At 42.9% G+C, this 20,289-nt stretch overlaps 2 protein-coding genes across 3 annotated transcripts in view; one reads left to right on the top strand and one right to left on the bottom strand.

Moving 5' to 3' along the window:
• GPR39 (G protein-coupled receptor 39) overlaps positions 1 to 3,180 on the top strand; it is an 81,673-nt gene extending 78,493 nt beyond the window's left edge. Inside the window, exon 2 of the mRNA XM_086751340.1 lies at positions 2,645 to 3,180. Coding sequence (XP_086607466.1) covers positions 2,645 to 3,168 — 524 coding nt within the window. The 3' untranslated portion in view covers positions 3,169 to 3,180. The remainder of the gene's footprint in view (positions 1 to 2,644) is intronic.
• Positions 1,692 to 19,704, bottom strand: LYPD1 (LY6/PLAUR domain containing 1). Of its 2 annotated transcripts, XM_086751343.1 has the most exons (4): positions 19,207 to 19,704; positions 18,144 to 18,281; positions 3,582 to 3,763; positions 1,692 to 1,833 (listed from the first exon to the last, which is right to left on the bottom strand). In XM_086751343.1, the coding sequence occupies exons 1-4, from the start codon at positions 19,256 to 19,258 to the stop codon at positions 1,804 to 1,806; spliced, it is 402 nt and encodes a 133-aa protein (XP_086607469.1). In that variant the 5' UTR covers positions 19,259 to 19,704; the 3' UTR covers positions 1,692 to 1,803. The 2 variants fall into 2 exon arrangements, with proteins under 2 accessions (XP_086607469.1, XP_086607468.1); XM_086751342.1 differs by lacking the exon at positions 1,692 to 1,833 and having other exon boundaries at positions 3,202 to 3,763; positions 19,207 to 19,690.
• Between the last annotated feature and the right edge of the window lie 585 nt (positions 19,705 to 20,289).

Raw genomic sequence — 20,289 nt, 5'->3', positions numbered from 1 at the left:
CCAATAAGCATTTTTAATTTTTTTTTATTTTTTTTTTTTCTCCCAAGTGTGAAAATGACCAATTACTCATCCCTGGAAAACAACGAAGTTTTATAGACATCTCCTCCTGCCCCAAAAGACTAACTTTCACTGCACTGTGCAAGGGCACAAGCAGCTCATTTTTCACTCGCTGTACACACGACAAAATCTTCGGTTCCCCAGAACACAAGTGCCTGAAGAATATAAGGGGGGGAACCATAAGCATTTGGCAGTTTGAACTAAAAAGAAAGGACAATGGCAATAATTCAAGCACAAGGAAAAAAAAAATATCCCTGAGCACTGCATTTGAGCGTTAAAATTTGAATGCACGCATTGTTTGCTCACAGTTTTTCACGCAGCATTCATAATTTAGGAAACCATTAATCAGCATGATGAAGTATCCTGTTTCTAACTAGGAACAAAAAAATTACACTATAGAGGTTTATTTTCTTTTCCCTTTGGAAAAGCTCATCTGGTAAACTTTGATGAGAATTCTGCAGACCTGGGTTTGTGGGCTTTGTGTTTAAGTTGCAGAGGAGAAAAAGCCGCAGCAGAGCAGCACCATCCTGTGCTGCCTTTTTACAAGGCCTGTCACAAGCTGCTGCTCCTTATTTTCTGTTGGTACATAGCAGGACCTGTAGTTGCAAGCTCACAGCAGAGACAAAAAGCACTGAAGGCTAGAAAGTTTGTAGGACTAACACAAAAATTCAGCTCAGCTTATGGCAGAGCCAGAACAGGTACGGAAAGATGAGGCGAGGCGGGAGGGGAGGAGTAGGGCAGGCAAGCAAAGGGGCGTGGGATTGTGTAGGAACGGGAATGAGCACAAAGAGACTGCGGCTGAGGGGAGCGGTGGTGGTTAAAGAACAGCAAATGGCAAAGGCAACTGCGTTTATCGCCTGCCTACTAAGATCCGCCTGCCAGGGCTCTTAATCTGTGCTGTCAGTTTCAGATACGCTGCTTCCCCAGCCCACCAAAGTTATTTTGACATTCAGTGATTACAGAAGTAAATGATCAAAACCAACTTTTATTTGGTATGTCAGTGAGATCATAAATTTGTTAAAGTAATTATAGCTTTCATTAAGAAAATTAATTTCTTCTTTTTTTTTTTTTTTTAAAAAAAGACATTTTATACCTTTCTTTGCTTGGAGGTGGTGGTGGCGAGCACGTGGACATACCCTCTTTAAGACCTGGCAATTTCAAAGTTATGAAGAAAATCTTTCTTCTCTGCCCCCTTCCCCGTTACATGAATGTAATGGGGGAAGCCACCAGTGAAGTATCATTTTTTACTGGCTGGAAAAATCAGTGTGCACTATTTTGAAACCTTGTTCCTACAGTGATCTGTTCAATGGGGCAATCTGACTTAGCGTAGACAGGTAAGAACTAAACCACTTCTGTGCTTCTGTTGAGAGCGGAGGCTCGGTGTTGGAAGAACTCAGCAACCTAACAAAAGTCTACTGGCAGTGGAAACGTGGCACCACCAGGATACTGTCCTATTTTATTACTCCGCAGTAGGGATGCCAACCTGCAACTTCTGCTCCCTGTCAGTGTTCACGTAAGGCACATTTTTCTGCAAAGAGAAAAACAAAGTGCAAACAGTAAACTGGTGGTTGTACTGTGCTTCAGTAATGCTTGGTGGGGGCAGCACCAAGAGGAATTATTTTGTGTACCTGGTATTTGATGCGGGATGTCAGGACTTGTTGTGCGCACCAGAAGCAGTGGATGCCAGCGAGGATTTGAGGGCCTTTCCCCTGCTCCGTCTGCTGCCCGGAAACAGCCTGCTCAAGCTCACCCATACGTTTCTTCACCGCTGCAACCCTAGCGAACGCGGGTGCACAGAGGCAAAATTTTCAGACATCCAACACTTAAGTCACCCCATTTTTAATGCCATTAGTGATGCAGCAACATGTATTTATATTTACATATAAATACAAAATGGTCAGATACCACATTTTAAAGTATAATTTATAATCTGAAACTGCTTACACTTTCATGACTAGGCTTGGGTTTTTCTCATTTACATTCATAATTTAATTCCACTGGAATCTGATTTTTAAGAAAGCCCAACGTATCTTAATTTACCATAAAAAGATCCATACATATTTTTACTTAAAAATATCTTCTGTAAGAGGAAAGTTACCAAAAATAACACGAAATATATTATTATGCATACATTTTTTTTTTGGTAAAGTACAAACAAGAATCTGATCTCTTCTGGGTATTGCCTGATCTAATATGGCTATAGGTTCTATTCATTTTGTTTGTTTTTCAAAGTAAAGGGAAAGACATAAAAAAATGGAAGAACACAAACCAAAATAAAATTGCATTCTTTCCAAAGATACAGATATCAGTGAAAGAACACACTGCAAACGAATAAATTACAATAGGTACAAAGAAACACTCTCCAAGCACTCTGCAGTCTTTTGACGGAGCATGTGCTGCAATGACCTTGCAACAGTTATTAAAAACAACAACCAAAAAAATGCTACTGGCAGAAAAAGCTGTCAAGCAAAATGTTGAAAAATTGATACTATTTCCTAACAAGTAAGTGCAGAACTGATACTAAGTATTTTACGTTTTTTTTTTCCCCCATGTATGCACACTTCTTTCTTCCTCTTTCTGTTCGCAGGACTGATCGTTGCAACGCTGGCAATATGCTGGATGCCAAACCAGGTCAGAAGGATCATGGCTGCTGCTAAACCAAAGCAGGACTGGACTGTCCCCTACTTCAGAGCGTACATCACTCTCCTTCCCATCGCCGACATCTTTTTCTACCTCAGCTCGGTGGTGAACCCCCTCCTGTACAACATCTCCTCTCAGCAGTTCCGCAGCGTGTTTCTGCAGGTCCTCCGCTGCCGCCTGACCATACAGCATGCCAACAAGGAGAAGTTTCTCAGAGCCAACCTGAGCTCCAGAGCAAGGAGCAGCCGGTCTCTACGCCCACTGCTCTTCATGTCCTCCAGGCGCAATTCTTCCGCAAAGGGCGGTAACAAAGTGTTCTTAAGTACTTTTCAGAATGAGAGCAAGCCCGACTGCAGTTCACAGAAACCAGGTCTTGAACCACCGGAGCCCAGCTTGGAAGTAGTGCCACTAGAGACTCGCTCAGAGCCCAGTGCAGACGCACAAAATGGCCTTTGTGAACATCGAGTGTGATTCATAAGGCAAAGTTAATGATTAGCAATGAACTTAAAAACATGAAAATTAAAATGACTGAGGCACGGACTACATCTTAAAAGGAATAACACAGATGGATTTGTTTCCAATTATGCCAAAAGAGCAGGAGTTTGGTATCCTGCTGCTGGGATTTTTAAGTGCACACTGGAAATTCAATCTGCTAACTGAATTCAATAGCTGCCAAAAATATCAGCCCCTCTCTTCCCACAACCACTGAACTTCCCTCGCTGTTGACAGGGATTTGGAAACAAACAGAAAATAATTGCAGTGTCTTTGAAGAAAGGAGGAGACAGAACAAACTGTGTCAGGGCAAAAAAAAAAAAAAACTTGCTTCAAGTTTAGCAATACAAAACCAAAAGAGCCAATTTAAGGAGCAGAACGGTGGTTATCACCTGTGCCCTCGGCACCACGCCAGAATTCCCTCTCTTCTTCGGCCGGGGTCCGTTGCAGAGTGGGGTGTTGCAGCAGCTGATACAAACAGAGTTCACCTTCCCTGGGGAACAGAAGGACTGGTACCCAGCAGAGGCTATCAGACACGCTGCCGAAGATGCGCAGGATTTGCGATACATGATTCCTGTGACACAAAGCAAAGGTTACTTAGTCTGAGAGGGACGTGGTTTTGCTTTATAACACGATTCACGCTTGAAAACTGTTGCAAAACCAGTTTACATCTCCAAAGCAATGCTGGTGATTAAGCCAGACACCTCAGCTGTGACAGGGCTACCAGCTCTGCGCAGCAGAGCAGCAGTCACTCTGGCTTGGATTTATTTTTTATTTGATTCTGGTTGGAACAAAAAACACTGCAAACTTGGTTTACGTAATGTATATCAAACAATGCATTTTATAATGACAATTATTCATCTTTTGGAATAAGCTTTGAATAGGTGTAACTGAAATGCAGTTAGTTGGAAACTGACTTTTGTTTCTTTTGCTGAACATGTCCGAGTTGTTCAAGGTGCCTAAGTAATTATGGTTTCATATGCTGTTAATTTGCCTTTTGAGCATTTTTTTTTCCTTTTCTGGTTCATTTACCACACAGAGACAAGTAACCAAGAGCAGAAGGAGAATGACTATCAGCAAAACTTTCATCTCCCCTGCCCTCTATTTTTTTAAAAGAAAAACTAGAAGTACTTTTCCAGGTAATCTCAGTTCTTGCTGTCTTTGAAGCTTAATACCCTCCACAAAAAAAAATTTCAATTTGTACAGAAACTTCTCTGAGTTGGAAGTCTTCCCTTTTTTTTTTTTTTTGGGGATTTAAATTAATCTAATTAATAATCTAATTTAAAATCATAATTTCTCAAACTATTTTTACCTGAAAAAGTACATTTTGATGCACATAGCTATTATTTTGAAATGTTTTATAAAGGCTTTAAAATACATAGTTGCATTTTTCCCTGTCACAGTGGAAAATGGCTGTGGCAGCTCCACCTCTCATTATTCTAAAATTTCCCTGCAAGTGATGCAGTAGAAATTGCGTGTTGGAAAAACATAGACATAACACATACATAAATAATTGGGGGTTTGCTTGTATTGCCTTGCGGTAACAAAAAGAGGTAACTATTTCTAAGGATAATAAAATCATTACTCCTTTTGAATGGGGGATTCTCAAAAGTCTTTTTTCTTCTGAAGGGCATGGGAGCAGGATTCCCTTGGAGAATGGTGGCTCTGTTTTTAAATACACACCAATTTAGATGATTTTTTTTTTTTGGAGGCAGTGAAGCAGGAATGTGACCTGTAGGTACTGAACTTACAGTAGCTGGAAACCACTTCAGTCCCCAGGGACTTTGGCAATCAGCACTACAGCACCTGCACAGCCCAGTAGATGCCTCTGCAGCAGTCACTGCTGCTGCGCTACCAAGCGCTCTGTATAGTGGCAAAACACCGTTTGTTTGGGTTATGCTTAGAAAGAAGGATTTCCTGTCCTCAGAAAAGTTTAATTAAAGCAATTCTTTTACACTGTCACAACACTGCGGCCATCCCAGCAATGCAGGGGTTTCCCTGCTCTGTGCTCTCCCTCTGCAAATCTAAACTCTGAGACGTGTTTTAAGGCTATCTGTCTAGTTAAACTTATGAACAGAAGCCCTCGAGTCAGTGTTAAATCTTCCTCTGTCTCCAGGGAGCTTCAATCAATCAACACAGCAGGCAGAGCCTTTTCTCACGAAGGAAGAGGAGCTACAGGCTGTTGTAGCTGTAATGGCAAAGGCACACAGATCAAGAGGCACAATCTTTATTACTTTAGTTTGCAAAAAGAAGAGAGCTTTGTCTCTGTTGACAAACTACTGCTGTCAAGGAGCCTCAACTGTGCTGCTGCTGATCGGCTTACAATACCGAAACCTCAGCTGATGTTTCCCACAAAGACCTGCTGTTTTGTCCATGTTCCTCCTGCAGTCTTCCAAGAGCTGAGGCAGACGTGACCCTTCCCATGGCTACAATTAACTTTTTTTCCATCTCCTTCCCTCTTGAGAAAGGAATCCTGCACTCAATGGCACGAGGCACAGCTATTGTTCTCCCATCTCTAATCCTCCATCTCTTCATCACAGATGCCTTCCCTGCAGCTACAGCCACCACCAAACTCAGCTGTTCCTCAGGCTTGCCTATGAACTGCGGGGAATCTTGACTTTCCCCTCAAAGACCAAGCTTCTAAAAAGCTTTTGACATTGGCAGATTTCCTATTCCTGTTGTTTTACACATCACGCTCTTCCTGCCATTTCCTTTTCAAAGGATTCCTGCCAAGCCCTGTTCACAATTTGAACTGGTGATTTATTAGTTTAGGACCCTGAAATATTATATACTTCATACTTTTCCCACAGACTAGGAGACTAGAATTGATCAGTGCTGTTAACAATTAAAAAAATGCCCTCTGAGGCACAGTTTTCACCAGGAGACCAAACTTTTCTGGGTTTTAACCTAGAGACCTCTCCTGCAAAAAAAAATCAAGAAGTCCTGCAGCTTAACTCTATGTGTTTTTACAATAGCTCCGTTCTCCAGGATGAATTCCACAGAATAATCCTGAGCTCCTTTTGAAGTCAAAACATAGTATTCCTGCACAAACCAGAATTTTACAACTCCAGGTTTCACGTTCAGATGCATCATGTTCATGCTTGGAGAGAATAATCCTAACTAGTAGTAAAATACTATTGTAATGCTTGTCCTGTGGCTCTTCCGTAACTATGTCTTACAATAGGAAATCCCACTCCCAAATGATTGTTCATTCCCAGTCCCAGCTCTAGTAATCTGAATTGTAATGAGAGTCTTTACATAATTAAAAAAAAGTCAGCTCTTCTATCAGGTTTTCAATAACTACTTGGCTGAAGACATGCCCCTCACACCCATGTATTTTTCTTTACGTGTCAATAGATTCTTCCGAGTGCTTAGATCAGCTATCATACACTAATTGTGCTTTTTATGAAGCAGCAGGTTTGAACTAAACAAGATCAGCAGAGAAAGGCTGTGCTTTTTCTCTAATCCTGCGGTATCCTTATAGCAAGATACAATGAAAACAGGCACAGAAGATTGATGAAAAAAAAAACAAATCCCAGAATGTTAGCACTACTGGAGTGACATTTTTAAACCATTTTAGCTGCGCCTTCTCTCTTTTTTTTTTTTTTTTTTTTCTTCCCTGACTGTGAAAAAGCAATTACACTTAAAATGAATTAAGAAAGTCAGGAAAAATACTCTTAAACCTTCTTCCTATCATACTGTGATTCCAGTTTAGGTGTGGTAGGAAATAAATCAGTACAGCTGACTTCCATGGTTTGATGCAGGGACACTGCCCTCCTTGCTCCAGCAAACCAGCTGATGTACATCAGTGCTTCCAGGTCACTCATGTGCTGGCTCGACCCTGGCTGGATGACAGGTGCTCACCAAGCTGCTCTATCACACCCCTCCTCAGTGGGGAGGGGGAGAAAATAAGATGGGAAAAAACCCTCACGGGTCAAGATAAAGGCAGATAAATAAAGCAAAAGCAAAGGCCATGGTGTGGAAGCAAAGGAAAACAAAAGGTTTATTCTCTACTTCACATCAGCAGGTGATGTCCAGCCACTTTCATGGAAATAAGCCTTCAGCAGCACAGCGGTTGCTCCAGAAGACAAATGTCATAACAAATGCCATGCCACCCTGGCACTTTCTCTGAGCTTTTATTGCTGAGCAGACATCATGTGGTGTGGAGATCCCTTTGGTCAGCTGGGGCTGTGTCCTGGCTGTGTCCCCTCCCAAGACCTTGCCCACCCCAGCCTACCGGGTGAGGGGGGAATGCTGCCTTGATGCACTGCTCAGCAGCAGCCACCACACCAGTGTGTTCCCAGCACCCTTCTAGCTGCCAATACACAGCACAGCGCCACGAGAGCTGCTACGGGGAAAATTAACTCCATCTCAGCCAGACCCAACACAACCCACTGAGTTCCAACGGGCCAGCAGCATCCTTTCTGGATTATCTCTAGAGATTAATCACTTTTATATCTCAAGATGCCTTTCCTCAGACTCCTCTCTTGCAGTGGTTTATTGTACTGTTGAGCCAGTTCAGAAACTTATTTCTGAGATCTTCCTGAATCATTTGCCCCCAGCAGGCTGAACTGCAGACAGTTTTCAAAATGGTTATCTGCCTCGTAAGACTCATACCACAGACGTAACTGCTAATTACTGGATATTCTTGCTTGAGCAATCAGCTTGATACATTCATTAATACATCAACTAGAAATACAATTAAAAACTTTTCTGGGAGCTTTTCTTCTACCTCAGATTGTTCTGAGTTGCTGGCTAAGCAAGGAAACCAGTTTAACATTCTGCTTTTACTGAGATGGGCTCATTCCCAGCTGCCTACCCTCAACAGACTACAGTAGTGCTCAACTAGTGTACTTACTAATACACAATTACTGTATGTACTGCCCAGTCTCTTGGGGGATGAGTACTGAACGATTCATCCTTTTTCACGGATTTGGCAGCCCCCCGAAAGCAGTGTGGGTTATGCACAGGTGTAGGTGCTATAATGACATTGTACATGAAGTACCTACTACTGATAAATTGGTTTTCCTTCATTTTGGCTTCAAGGTTTGCGGGTTGGCTGAGGATGTAGTTCAAGTACAAGTTCTTTTCAGAAGAGAGGGGAGTATGCAAGGCTGGGGTATCTGTGTGATAATACAGTAATATTCCACATCCTCTCCTTCCCCATACACCTAATATAACTATCTTTTTTTTTAAAAAAAAAAAAAGTAAAAAAAAAGTAAGGTTTGGGCTTAAATTTGGCATTGAAAATTTGCTCCTAGACTGAGCAACTTGCCCATCGTTACACCTCTCTCTCTGCCCCACATGTGATCGTACATTTAGATAGTGTTAAGGTCCAAACTGCTACTTCTAGAGGATTTCTGCCTTATTCCATGCAATGAAGTGACGGTGTAAATCTCGAGGCTTTTCTACAGTTCCTGCTTGCAATATTGATTTTCTCACCTAGGTTTATTCTATCCACACTCCCCTCACAACTGAGCCAAGCTTAGCTGCAGTCTAATCCTGTGCATCTGCACTCTGGCACTCCGTTTTGGCCACATGCAGAAGCATTCAGTCTTGACAGCAACAAACAATTCATGCTACAAGTTATTCAAATCCAAAAGTGAGAGTTCTTCCACCTACCCTGTCTGCAAAGTCCAATACATGTTCTCTAGAATAACAGCTTAACTTGTTACTAGGACAACCAAAAAAGGTGACATAACACCTACTTCTTACACCACATGTATGTAGAAGGCACCAGAAGATCCAAGCTTTTTCTCTTACTGCTTGAAAAGGATCTTATTAGGCACTTCTGACTCTTCTCTTACAGCAGGCTCAAACAAAAAAGAGCAAGTGCAAGCATGACTCTGCAACTTAAGAGCCAACCGTAATCCTAGAAGCGTGTAACTTCAGTTTGCACCTGTACTCTCAAGACTGTCCATCAGCAAAATACACAGAGAGACTCTGAAGCCAAAACAGGCAACTAGGATACCACCTCTGAGATCAGTTACCTAATTTCTAAAAAAACCAGTCACCTTACCCTCTCTGACCCAACTACTCTGAAACTGCTTTCTGCAATGGCACACCTCAGCAGGAAATCACAGCCCTCTGCTTCACCCCTGAACAGTCCACGGCCACAAACTCTCAGCTGAAAGTTTGACTCCCATCAAGTAGATGAAAGCACTTTGCCCAACCCGAACTTCTCCAAGCCAAACACTCTGTCTCATGGCTGTGATTGACGCTCCTCATTTTTAAAGAAAGCTTTGCTACAGGGTTTTGTACATATCCAATTTCATAGGCATGCATAAAGTCAGATTTGTCTTCTGAACTGATGAACTGATACTCCTGTTTTGTTTTAATATCCTGAATAGTTCCAATTATCTTATTTCACCAAAACTTTCAATTTTCTGGTCTTGGTGTATCTGCAGGTTTTCCTTCTTGTTGTGCTCAGACTCGGTGTCTTGCCTGCCTATCCATGCTTGCTTTGTGATTTCCATTATCTATTTCATCCTTTATTTCTTGCCCTAAACTGTCACTTGCTTAGCTTCCACTTGAGTGAAATTCAGTACCCAGAAGGATTTACAAAAGCTCTTTTTGGGATGTCTGCTGAAATCTAAAATGAAAACTTACACTGGTGCAAGAATAACACACAAACATTTAATATCCCTTTCTGAGGAGCATAAAATACATACATGACTATTTCTGGATTTTACTGTCTCAGTAATGTTCAAAATTGGGTTCAGACTACACACAAATAGGTTTCTAAATTATGTTTTTTAGTTTCCATATTAGGTTTTATGCCCATCTTTTTATGCCTTCAGTGGTTTTGCTATGATAATAGTCTATTCCTTAGCTAGTACCCGTTTACACACATCATACAGTGACAGACTGCGGAAGGTCCTACTGTGATTTGCTCTCCGTTTTCTAGAGAAAGTGATCATAAATACTTCATCTAATTAGATCCGAAATATCTTAGAAAGTGACTAAATATTGAAAAACAATCATTCTGACACCATGCTTCCCCAAACAGTGGTTTTAGTCAGATCATGCTTGTATTGGTTTAAATATGAATTAAGCTTCCCCATCACAAATCCTTTCATCTATAATTAACAAATGGACTGTTAAAAACCAGTGTAAACCAGTGCAAAGTATAACCATATCCAACCATGTCCTCTGTGTTTCATTTTATGCTAACTCTTCCTGTCCTTGTCTTCTCAGCTTTCTCTCTGGGGCTCACGAGTGGTTTAAGTAATTTGCACCTTGCCAGAAATTTGATCATGAAATGTACTAATTGCCTTATAAACAACTAATTAAATACTGTACGCAACTATGATCAGTGTTTTCCAGATGAAAAAACCAGGGCACTGAAGTTAAGCGACTTGAAATCTATTGCCAAGCTACATCACATACTTCCTGGTTTTTAATCCCGTACTTTAAGACTGCAGCTATTTCATCCCAGCCCCTCCCTTTGATGCACGCAGTACACAAGATAAAAGCATATTCATGCCATTAGGCTCTTATAAAGTCTACAATTCTGTAAAAAAAAAAAAAAATCCAAAACCACCCCCCCCCCCCCCAAAAAAAAAACCCACCCCAAAAACACGCCCCCCCCCCCCCCCCCAACAAAACCAAAAAGTCTCCAAACCAAAAAGCCAAATAAAATACTCCCGCCACCAAACCCTACCTGGTTGAATTAGTATATTTCCATCATAATTTTCTACGGAAACTTACTCAATATCATCAAACTCCCCCATACATTTTGCACTTTTAAAAAGTTGCAGTTTTTTGCAGAAAGTAATAGGAGGCTTTTGACAATGAAAGACTGGCCTCCTCATTCTCCTTCTGACCCTAACTGACATGACATTGTACAGAAATTAAATTATCTCAGAAGAAAATTGGAAAACTGATGACCAACAGAAGACAAGGTTTGGATTACCACGATATCTCTTTGTAAGTCATGCCTTCTAATTCTGGTCCTGGAAACATGACTCGAAACTGCATTGTTAATAACACAAATAACACCACAAAGTAGTCTCTCTCACTGCTCGCAGCATCACAAAGCAGAAGCAAGGCATTAAACTGCTTAAAAATGCATAGGCTGAGAAAGTTAAGTACAGCTCATGGTGGTATTATTAAATATTTTTTAAAGCCACAGGAGGCTACAAACCAGAAGTCAAAGCTCTACTTTCACCGGCATATCTGATTATTTTCTTTCCCCCCAAAGGTTTTTTGTTTTGGTTTGGTTTTTTTAAGGTTTTCTACTGTCCTTATTTCTCTGTTCACTAATGCAGCTTACAGTCAAGGATTAAAACATATAAGCTTTTAAACAAAGCTTCCATCACCTGTGCTTTCCTGATACAAAACTATCAGGATCTAAATGGTCTTGGATATCAAGATCTAAATACACCTGATCTTCTAGCCAGAGAGGTGAACTTAGATTTCACTTTCAGAATCCTGTATGAGCATTTTTCTTGACAATCTGTATCTGCTGAAGTGAACTGGGAAGACATAGTCTTCTGCCTTTACAAACTTTAAAATGCTATATACCCTTGTAGAAAACTCCATAAATAATTTTACACGTGAATAGTCTTGTTGCATCCTACTAATTAATGTCCTTACCAGCTTCAATGGAATGGCTTACGTGTTTACACAAACACATCAGTACCTTTCAAACCCATTCAGCTTTTATATCTTTAGCTGTTTTCATGCTTACATTTTCACAGCCTGTTCCACTTCAGAGTGGGATTTGCCTGGTTTTTATATTACTTTTTCCACAAAGACTCATTGGTAATTTTGCAAAATAGGTTATATCAAGTTTTAAGAAAAAATATCCAGACTACAAAGGAAAAATGGAAATGAAACCAGTTTGGATTCATTAAAACACGCTTGCCAAGGTTTCGATAAGGTCACTGGGAGCTAAGACAAGTGATAGGTCAGGACATAGGAAGTTTTTGGAAACACAGACTCATTTGTGTGCGCAACAAGAAACTCTTAAAAGAGGTTTGATAGACACCAAGCTTTGGGCACTGCATCCTCAACAAAATTCATTTGTATACCTTTCATACAATCCAGAAATAAAATAACATAAAAAGCTATTGTCCATGTCCTGTGAAAAATTAAGTTCACTGGACCAGGTACCACAACTTCCTTAAAATAATACAGCCCATCATCACTTCTGCACTTGGATCTTTGGCATGACTTTCAAATCATAAACTGCTTGAACTGTTAACTCCACTGTTGCTTTTATAGGTTTAAAGGCAGTCAGAACTGCAACCTACTACCTACTGTCTGTAATTCCTCCTTTGCCGGCGCATTTAGTCCAGCTCATCCCGTATGTGGCTGGAAGATTTCTGAGCGACCCAAAGATGGGAAGGCATTGACTAATAAGGAAACAATATATCCACAGCTCCAAGGTTTCAGGTTACAGTACAAATTAACAACACATATTGTAAAACTTTTATTCAACATTAAAAATGAACTGCATGTTTCCAATATTGTTTACTACGCCTTCATTTCATTGGGCACCTGATAGCACAAGGTACAATGTTACAGGAAACAACTGTCACATTTTTTTAAAAATTGTTAGTAAAATTTATTGTATTATGCTTTACTTTGATTAAAAAAAAATCAGCAAAAGTTCTTTTGAGTTATGTTGATATGCTTTGACCTAAAGAGACAGTGTAGAAGAAAATAAAAATAAATAAAAAAAAAACCACAGGGCAAGCTCAGTGTATGTTTCTTACAGTTTCTAAATGGATACTGGGGATGCAGCTATTACCTATAAAACTTTAATGCCTACAGTGATTCTGAAGACATTAAACTTTGTTTGCTGTTTTAATCATTTGGTCAATAAATGTACACCGGAGTATAATTTCCCCTTGATACAAGTCTGCAATTAGTATTGGTACTAATGGATTTTTCATGAAAACAGAAAAAAGTATGTGCTTCTGTAATCCTCCTTTACTGTAGACCAACTCATCACACAGCTTGGACACTGTTTTCCTCTGCCTGATAAAACAAATGACTGGGAGAACAATACTGAGAAGAGTTAAATAAATAAATTATAATTCAATGGTGAGATGATGATCTTGTTCATGATGTTCCCACGCACTACTTTTAAGCACACAAAGCACACAATTACAACAATTGCTTTAATTACACTGCAGGATTATATACTATGAAAATACATTAAAAGGACCCTTGCAAACCAAACAAATAAGAGAAATTTCTTATTGCAGATAAATAGAAATAACGAGGTTGTTTTCCAATTCATTTGCAAAGGAAAACTCTCAAACAATCTTAGTTTTATATAGACAGACATTTTATGTGGATCTTTTCCCTTGCAAAAGTAAAAGTTTGTAAAAGTACGTTCTCAACTACATTAGAGTACAAGGTACATCGTTCAAAACACACAGATGGGCAGGTGTACTCACAGAGAGTTCTGAGAAGTTTAGATTGGCTGTCTTTCTGGGCTGACTGTCTCATCCTTCACGCTTTACTCTTCTGATCTATTCACACTGCAAATTTCATTTTGACTTAAGTAGGTTTTAATCAGCCTTTACACTCAGGTAGCTCTTGCCTTCAGTAGAAGGTGAACTTCATTATCAGTATGTTTTCTGTGATGTATTCATAAAAGCATTTATACATTATATACTCATCTACATATCATCGAGACGTTTCATCTGATCCCAAATATACTGTGGGATTTCTTTGTTCCTACATATATTCTAAAAACAAAGGAGAATTGACATTTCTAAGCTAAAAGTTCACAAATGGGAAGGACAGAGGCACGTGGGAGAGAGGAATCTGCCATGGGTATTTCCACAAAGTATCTGCAAGTGGAATTATTATAAACAAGAACTTTGATCCTTTGTCAAACATTTCATTTACAGAGTTTTCAAACACCTGCTTATCTAGCTGAAGAATGCACTAGAAACTTATCCTTTATGTTAATTTCTGTGGGACAAAGATTAATTGGTATAGTCCTCTGTGCCACTTCCCACGCTCACCATTCTTCCCTCTAAAGGAAGAAAGCATTGTTTGGAGTTATTTTTTATTTTTTTAAAGATTAAATTAACAAAATACTTTGTAAGATCTTGCATTGCAGGCAAAATACTGTCTTGTCCTTATATATCTCCCACTGGAAAAGAATGTTAATATAACTGCATAAAACTTGTTCTAGCAAAATTTTTAAATACAACTGTGCTTAAAACGAGAAAAAAAATATTTTGTCATTTACTTGACAGAGTCTTCAGTTCTGTGTACTGACAGATCCCCAAAGTGCAACTGCAATACAAACTGCCATAGCAAAGTGCATGTTTGCAGGGGAGGCAGAATTGCACTAGTTCCACACAATCCCTCAATCAGATACATGCTTACGTACTGCTCAGTTCTCAATTCGTTGTAAGTTGTGCAAGGGAGCAAATTTCTACCTGATAGTACAAACTGCTGGGGTAACACGCCTGCCGACCCAATTCAAAGCACTGGTGACTAACACCTGCGTGCTAAGCCACTCACATCAGAGGCCGTCACAGTAAGAGCCACTTTTTAAACTCTGGGTTAGGAACATGCCTATGCTGCTGTTATTTCTCACCTAAGCTGAAAGATTAGTTCTCCAGAAATTGAGATAATGTTCTGAGAGAACACAGTGACATTTAAAGCATTAACCCTAATTTTATAGCAACTGGAGCGGTTTGTTTAACTGTGATCAGGCATAAGGAACTATTGACAACATAAATGAAAAAAAACTGCACAGAGCTGTAATTCTCCATGGTGTTGTTTATACAAAGTTTAATACAGAAATGGAGCTGAACCATAGATCTGTCATCACACAACTTGGTGAACACTAACATATATATATATATAAGAAAAAAAGTCACTGGGTACAAGCTGGGCACTATATTGTAGGCACACCACAGAATGTAAGTCAGCGACCCCCTTGATAGCAAAACAAACACACAGATTAATGCATACTGCAAAGGAAGGATGGCTACATCAATAGGTTGCTGATTCAGACCATGAACTTTATCTCAAAATATTGCATTTAACTTTTAAATAAGGTTTAGGAGAACTTGTAACATTTTGCTCACTGACACAGCTATATTTCATTAAGGACAAAAATGGGTTAGTCTGTAAAAATTAAATTATACTCCTTTCACTGTATCTAGTCAAGAGGAAAAACTCTAATTATGAGATTGTGTTGTCAAATAAATGTAAATTCACATCTTTCATATTCTGGGTTAAAAATTCAAACTCGAGTCTATTATAAATTAAAATCAATATTTGAAACATTTCAGCTTTCAGTGATAAGCAACACCCAAAAGAATCAAGTTATATACTGGTAGAAGTAGAATGAATTATTAAATAAAACTTGGCAGAATAAGGCATTTATATTACACACATTTAAATACCAATTAGGAAAAAAAAAACAATAAAGGATGATGAACTGAATCATCACTGTTTTACAATGAATCCTCTCTAGAATTGACTGAGGATTACAGAGAAACTAAGCTTGCAATGTAAATTTCACTCAATTTGAAACAGTTAGGTTAAAAATTTAAATTTATTCACTAGCTGAAATTTACAATCTCTAAGCTTAAAATGAATAAGAACTGCATTTATAGAAATAAATTAAGTAAAATAGAACAGTGGTACCTGCTATGCACAGCATGCTAGTTACCTCCAAAGGGGAAAATCCAAGGATCTGCTCAGAGACAACATAAAATTACACAGAAAAAAAAACCAACCCAAAATAAAAACAAAAATCCCACCACCTAGAAGTTTCTTTTAAACTTCTTCTTCTCCTTATTTACTATATTTGAAATCAATTTCTTCATAGGAGTAAGGACAAGTTATGCATCAATGCATGTCCAAAAACAGTTCCAGTTTGCATTTTCAGTGTGCCACAGCCACACTGGCCAGCTTGCAGTCTTGCCTGCTAGTCTGAGAAGGGGTGCAGGACTGACTGTCCCGTCCTACACACACAGCATGCAAATGGCTGTCCCTTAACATATCCGCGGGCGTGGGTATGCACACGTGCGAGCCACTTATGCAGAAGACTTGCACTTTAACCTGTGAGGGGTTTACTTGACTGAAAACACTTTTCCACCTGAAGGGAAGATAACATATGTTTCTGGCAGGCTGCACAGTCTGAGGATGTACTGAAATGAAAACATGAAAGAACCAGGGGAGATATTTTAAAAAAACCAACCAACCAAACAAGCAACATCAAACTGTTAAGAATTAAATGAGAACTGACTCTTTTGTCTAGGACTACATACCGTGTTGATAGCCCTTCAAATCACCACAGCACCCATGCAAACCTATTAAAAGTACCACAGGAGCTGTGGCGTGCAGGCAGCAAAGCCTTCAAACATTCATTTAGCAGTACTTGGATATTAAAAGTACCTTGCAAGCCATGACCATCTCCCATTCCCACCACCCCTTCCAAGTAAGCTTGAAATAAAATGCTCCCAATAACATATAGCTTGAAAGGGACTAATCTTCCTTTAAATATACAGCTTTTTTCTCTCTGCACTGGAAAACTCCTAAATATTTTACAGAAATACAGTCACTGTGGATGGTGTTACCCAGGATGAAACAAAGTACCAGCAGTTCAGCTACTGTTGATAAGTAACAACAATTCTGACTATTTTTCTGTGATTCCTAATGTAGTGATCTGGAACTGCCAGCACAAACAGAACGAGCTGATTGATAAGCACTTTGAAAATACTAGTGAAGTTTCTTAATGCAACAACCCAATGTTACTGTTCAAGACAGAGACTACACACATTTGTCAGGTAGAGAGGGATCCTGCTGTTACTGAAGGACTCGCTGAGAAAGGACAGACTACAGCTTGATCCATATTAACAGCACAACAACAGTCCTGTACATCAGTAAACGCCACGCTGTAAAGCACTGCCCTCAGCTGCAACACGCGCAGTGCGGGAGAGCAGCCTCCCCTTAAATCAGGGCTCTGAAGTCCCAACCTGCCCCCTGCTCCTGAAGCCTACTGCTTGGTACAGAGGTGACATCTACGCTGAGGCACTCCAGTGAGTTACTGCTCACCTGCTCTTTTTGATGCCTGCAGACAGAGCAAGATGCTCTATGAACTCCACCTCCCACAAACACATTGCCTTGCCACCCCGCCCAGCCAGCGAGTCCCTAATAAAGCTGTAGTCTTCTACTCACGTAGATAGCTACAGAGTAACGTGGTGGTCTAAAAACCCACACAGCTCTCTATAAATCTCAAATGCCTTCCATGATGCTAAATAAAAAAGCAATTTGTAGCACAGCTCAGAAGACAATAGAGGCCAGATGCAGAATCACAGCTAGTTTCCTCTTGAACACGTTTATCTCCAAATGTGCTAACTTAGTATGAATTACAGTAAGGGAAAAGCCCCCTTAGAAAAAGAAAACGAGTACGGCAAATACATCCAGTTGGGCCCTCCCCTATCCTTGAAATTCTCCCAGATGTTCTTTTTATCCCTCTCTCCCTTTTGCTTTATGTTTTCTTTTATGGATGAAAGCAAAGATGCTTACACTTTCCTTCCTTTAAGCTGAACCTTTAGAGTATATGAATTGCTAGAGTAAATAAAAGAAAGGAGGGAATCACTAATTTAATGCTCTTCCATCTCTTGGGGGAAAAGCCCATGTAATTAACCGTAATGAGATTAAACTAACTTGTTGTTATTAATTTCCCAGTGCTGGGAAACTAAATCTGAGACCCAGAAGACTGCGTATTAACAGCTTTATCAACATTTGGTTTGCATCCTTCAGTTTTTACACCAGTTTAAAAGGAAAATTAGTAACTTTATTGAGTTGCAAAGTCACTCAGAAGTATAAGAAATCGAATCTGGTCCCTTTAGGTAGGGATGCCAGATTCATCTGTAGTTGAAGCCTCTGGGTGGGTGGAGCCAAAAGCAACAAATGCCAGCCAACACAAATAAACAGAAATATCATTATTAAATTCTTACCAAAACTTTTTTCCATTACTTCTTTCTGACACATATCTTGAACGTTCACTGTACAATTCACGATGAACTCTGGACCAGAGCAGTCATTATTCAGCTGGAACTCCTCACACTGGTAGCACTGTATTTGCAAACCCAAACCTGGAACAGATAGAATTTTGCTCAGAATAATAATAGCAATAGTATTTTAAAAAAAAAATAAAAACGAACACGTGCCAGAACTCTTCCTCGTCTTTCCCTCATCGCATTGTGCTGTTCCCTGCTGCTCAACAGCTCAGCGAAAGCCGGACTTTGACAAGAGTAAAGGGACACAAACGGGTCCCCCTCGCAGCGGGGCCGAGGCGCGGCATCCTTCCCGCGGGGTCTCCGGGCGCGCAGGTGGCCCCGCCGCCGCTCCAGCCCTGCCCTCGGCGCGGCGCTGGGGACGCTGCCGCCAGCAGGCGGCTCCGCACCGCACCCGCACCGCACCGCACCGCTGCCCCCCGCCCGCCCTCAGCGCGGCGAGCTACAAACTGCCCGCGCTCCGGGGAGAGGAGCAACCCGGCTAACAGATACGCCTCGGCTCTTATCTGTGCCGACGGGTTTACTTACCTACTAATTAATTACAAATGATTTAATTACTATTTTGCCATGCAGTTACAGCTGCGGAGCATCCTTCACCTCCCTCCTTTATCATGCAAACGAGACGCTGCGCAGCGCGGCGGCTCCCGCACTCCCGTCGGGGAGAAGCCTGCGCTCCGTCCCGCAGCGGGGCCTCCCGGCCGGTGTCTCCTCTCCGCGGCTGTCCGGCAGCCCTCCGCCCGCGGGGGTGTGCGCGCCGCCGGCGCTCACCAGGCGGCATCCCCGATACCGGGTGCGGAACGATCCTCGTCCTGCGGGCTGCCAGCACCGGGGACACCGGACCGGGCTGCGCCCTCGCCGGCGGCGGGGAGCTCTCCGGACCGCGGGGTCCCAGCCGAGCGCCCAGCGCCGGCTCCGTCGAGGGGACGACGCCTCCCCGCAGCCGCTGCGGGTAGCGCCGGGCTGGCCGGAGGCGCGTCCGTGGAGAGACGCGCAGCGCCCTTACCTGGCGCCAGGCACAATCCCCAGAAAGTTGCAGCGAGGAGGAAGAGCCGCATCCTCCCGGAGCCGCGGCCGCCAGGCTGGCGTGCAGTCGCGAAGGGGCATCAGAAGGAGGGAGGCAGCGGAGGCGCCGCGCACTTTGTGCCGCTTCCCCGCCGCCCCCGCTGCGGAGCGGCGCCCCGGGAGCAGGCGGCGGAGCCCGCCCGGCTCCCGCCCTGCCCAGCCCCGCGCCGTGCTCCAGCCTCGCCGGAGTTGAGCGCTGAGACTGGCAGAAACTGTACGACAAGCGAGAGCTGTGGGGCGGGGGGCGGCTCCCCCCTCCCTCCCCTAGAACCATGTGATACCGGCGGAGCGGGGCGGGGATCCCCGGCAGCCGCCCCGCACCTCGCCTCGGAGACAGGAAAAGTTCAGGGAGGTAGAGGCTAGCCCTCCGCTCCTGCCTCCGCACGCCGCCCGGAGCCCCGCACCGCCAACTCGGCGGCCAACGCAACCCACAGGGCGCTGCGGCGGGATCCCGCCACCCTCTGCCCACCGGGGCGGCTGCGGGGCGCGGGCACCCGGCACCTGGCCCTCGGCGGCGGCGGCAGCTCGCCCCAGCCCCCCCTCCGCTTCCCCGCCCGCCTGAAGCCCACAGGTGGCAGCCGGCGCGCAGCTGCGGGGGAGGATCGGCGGAACGGCCCCGCTTCGAGGCGCCGCCCGTCTCCCACCGACGCCCCGCAACCCCCCCCGCCCCGTTCCCCGGGGGAGACTGAGGGAGGGCGCGGTCCCTCACTCTGACAGGCGCTGTCCTCTCCCCCCGAGAGGGAATTAAAGCGTAAAAAACCGGAGGCGGCGGGGGGGGGGTAACAGGCGCGGGTGGTCACGTACGTGCCGGTGCGGCGATCCCCGGCCTCTTCCGCGGACACTCGCCCGGGCTGGGGGACCGGCAACCGGCGGCTCGGGAGCCGGCGGGCGGTCGGTCAACCTCCGCCCGGGGCGCGTTGCAGGCTGAGCCGCGGGGCGGGCTGAGGCGGCGGCAGCCGGTAGCGGGGCTGAGGGCTGAGCGGGCTGCCGGGGCGCGAGGCCGGTGGCGGGCTGGGCTGGGCCG

This window comes from Chlamydotis macqueenii, chromosome 6 (assembly GCF_036417535.1).
Source record: "Chlamydotis macqueenii isolate bChlMac1 chromosome 6, bChlMac1.mat, whole genome shotgun sequence".
Classification (NCBI taxonomy): Eukaryota; Metazoa; Chordata; class Aves; order Otidiformes; family Otididae; genus Chlamydotis; species Chlamydotis macqueenii.
Note: the sequence above shows the minus strand (reverse complement) of the source record. Positions and strands in the feature narration are given on the sequence as shown.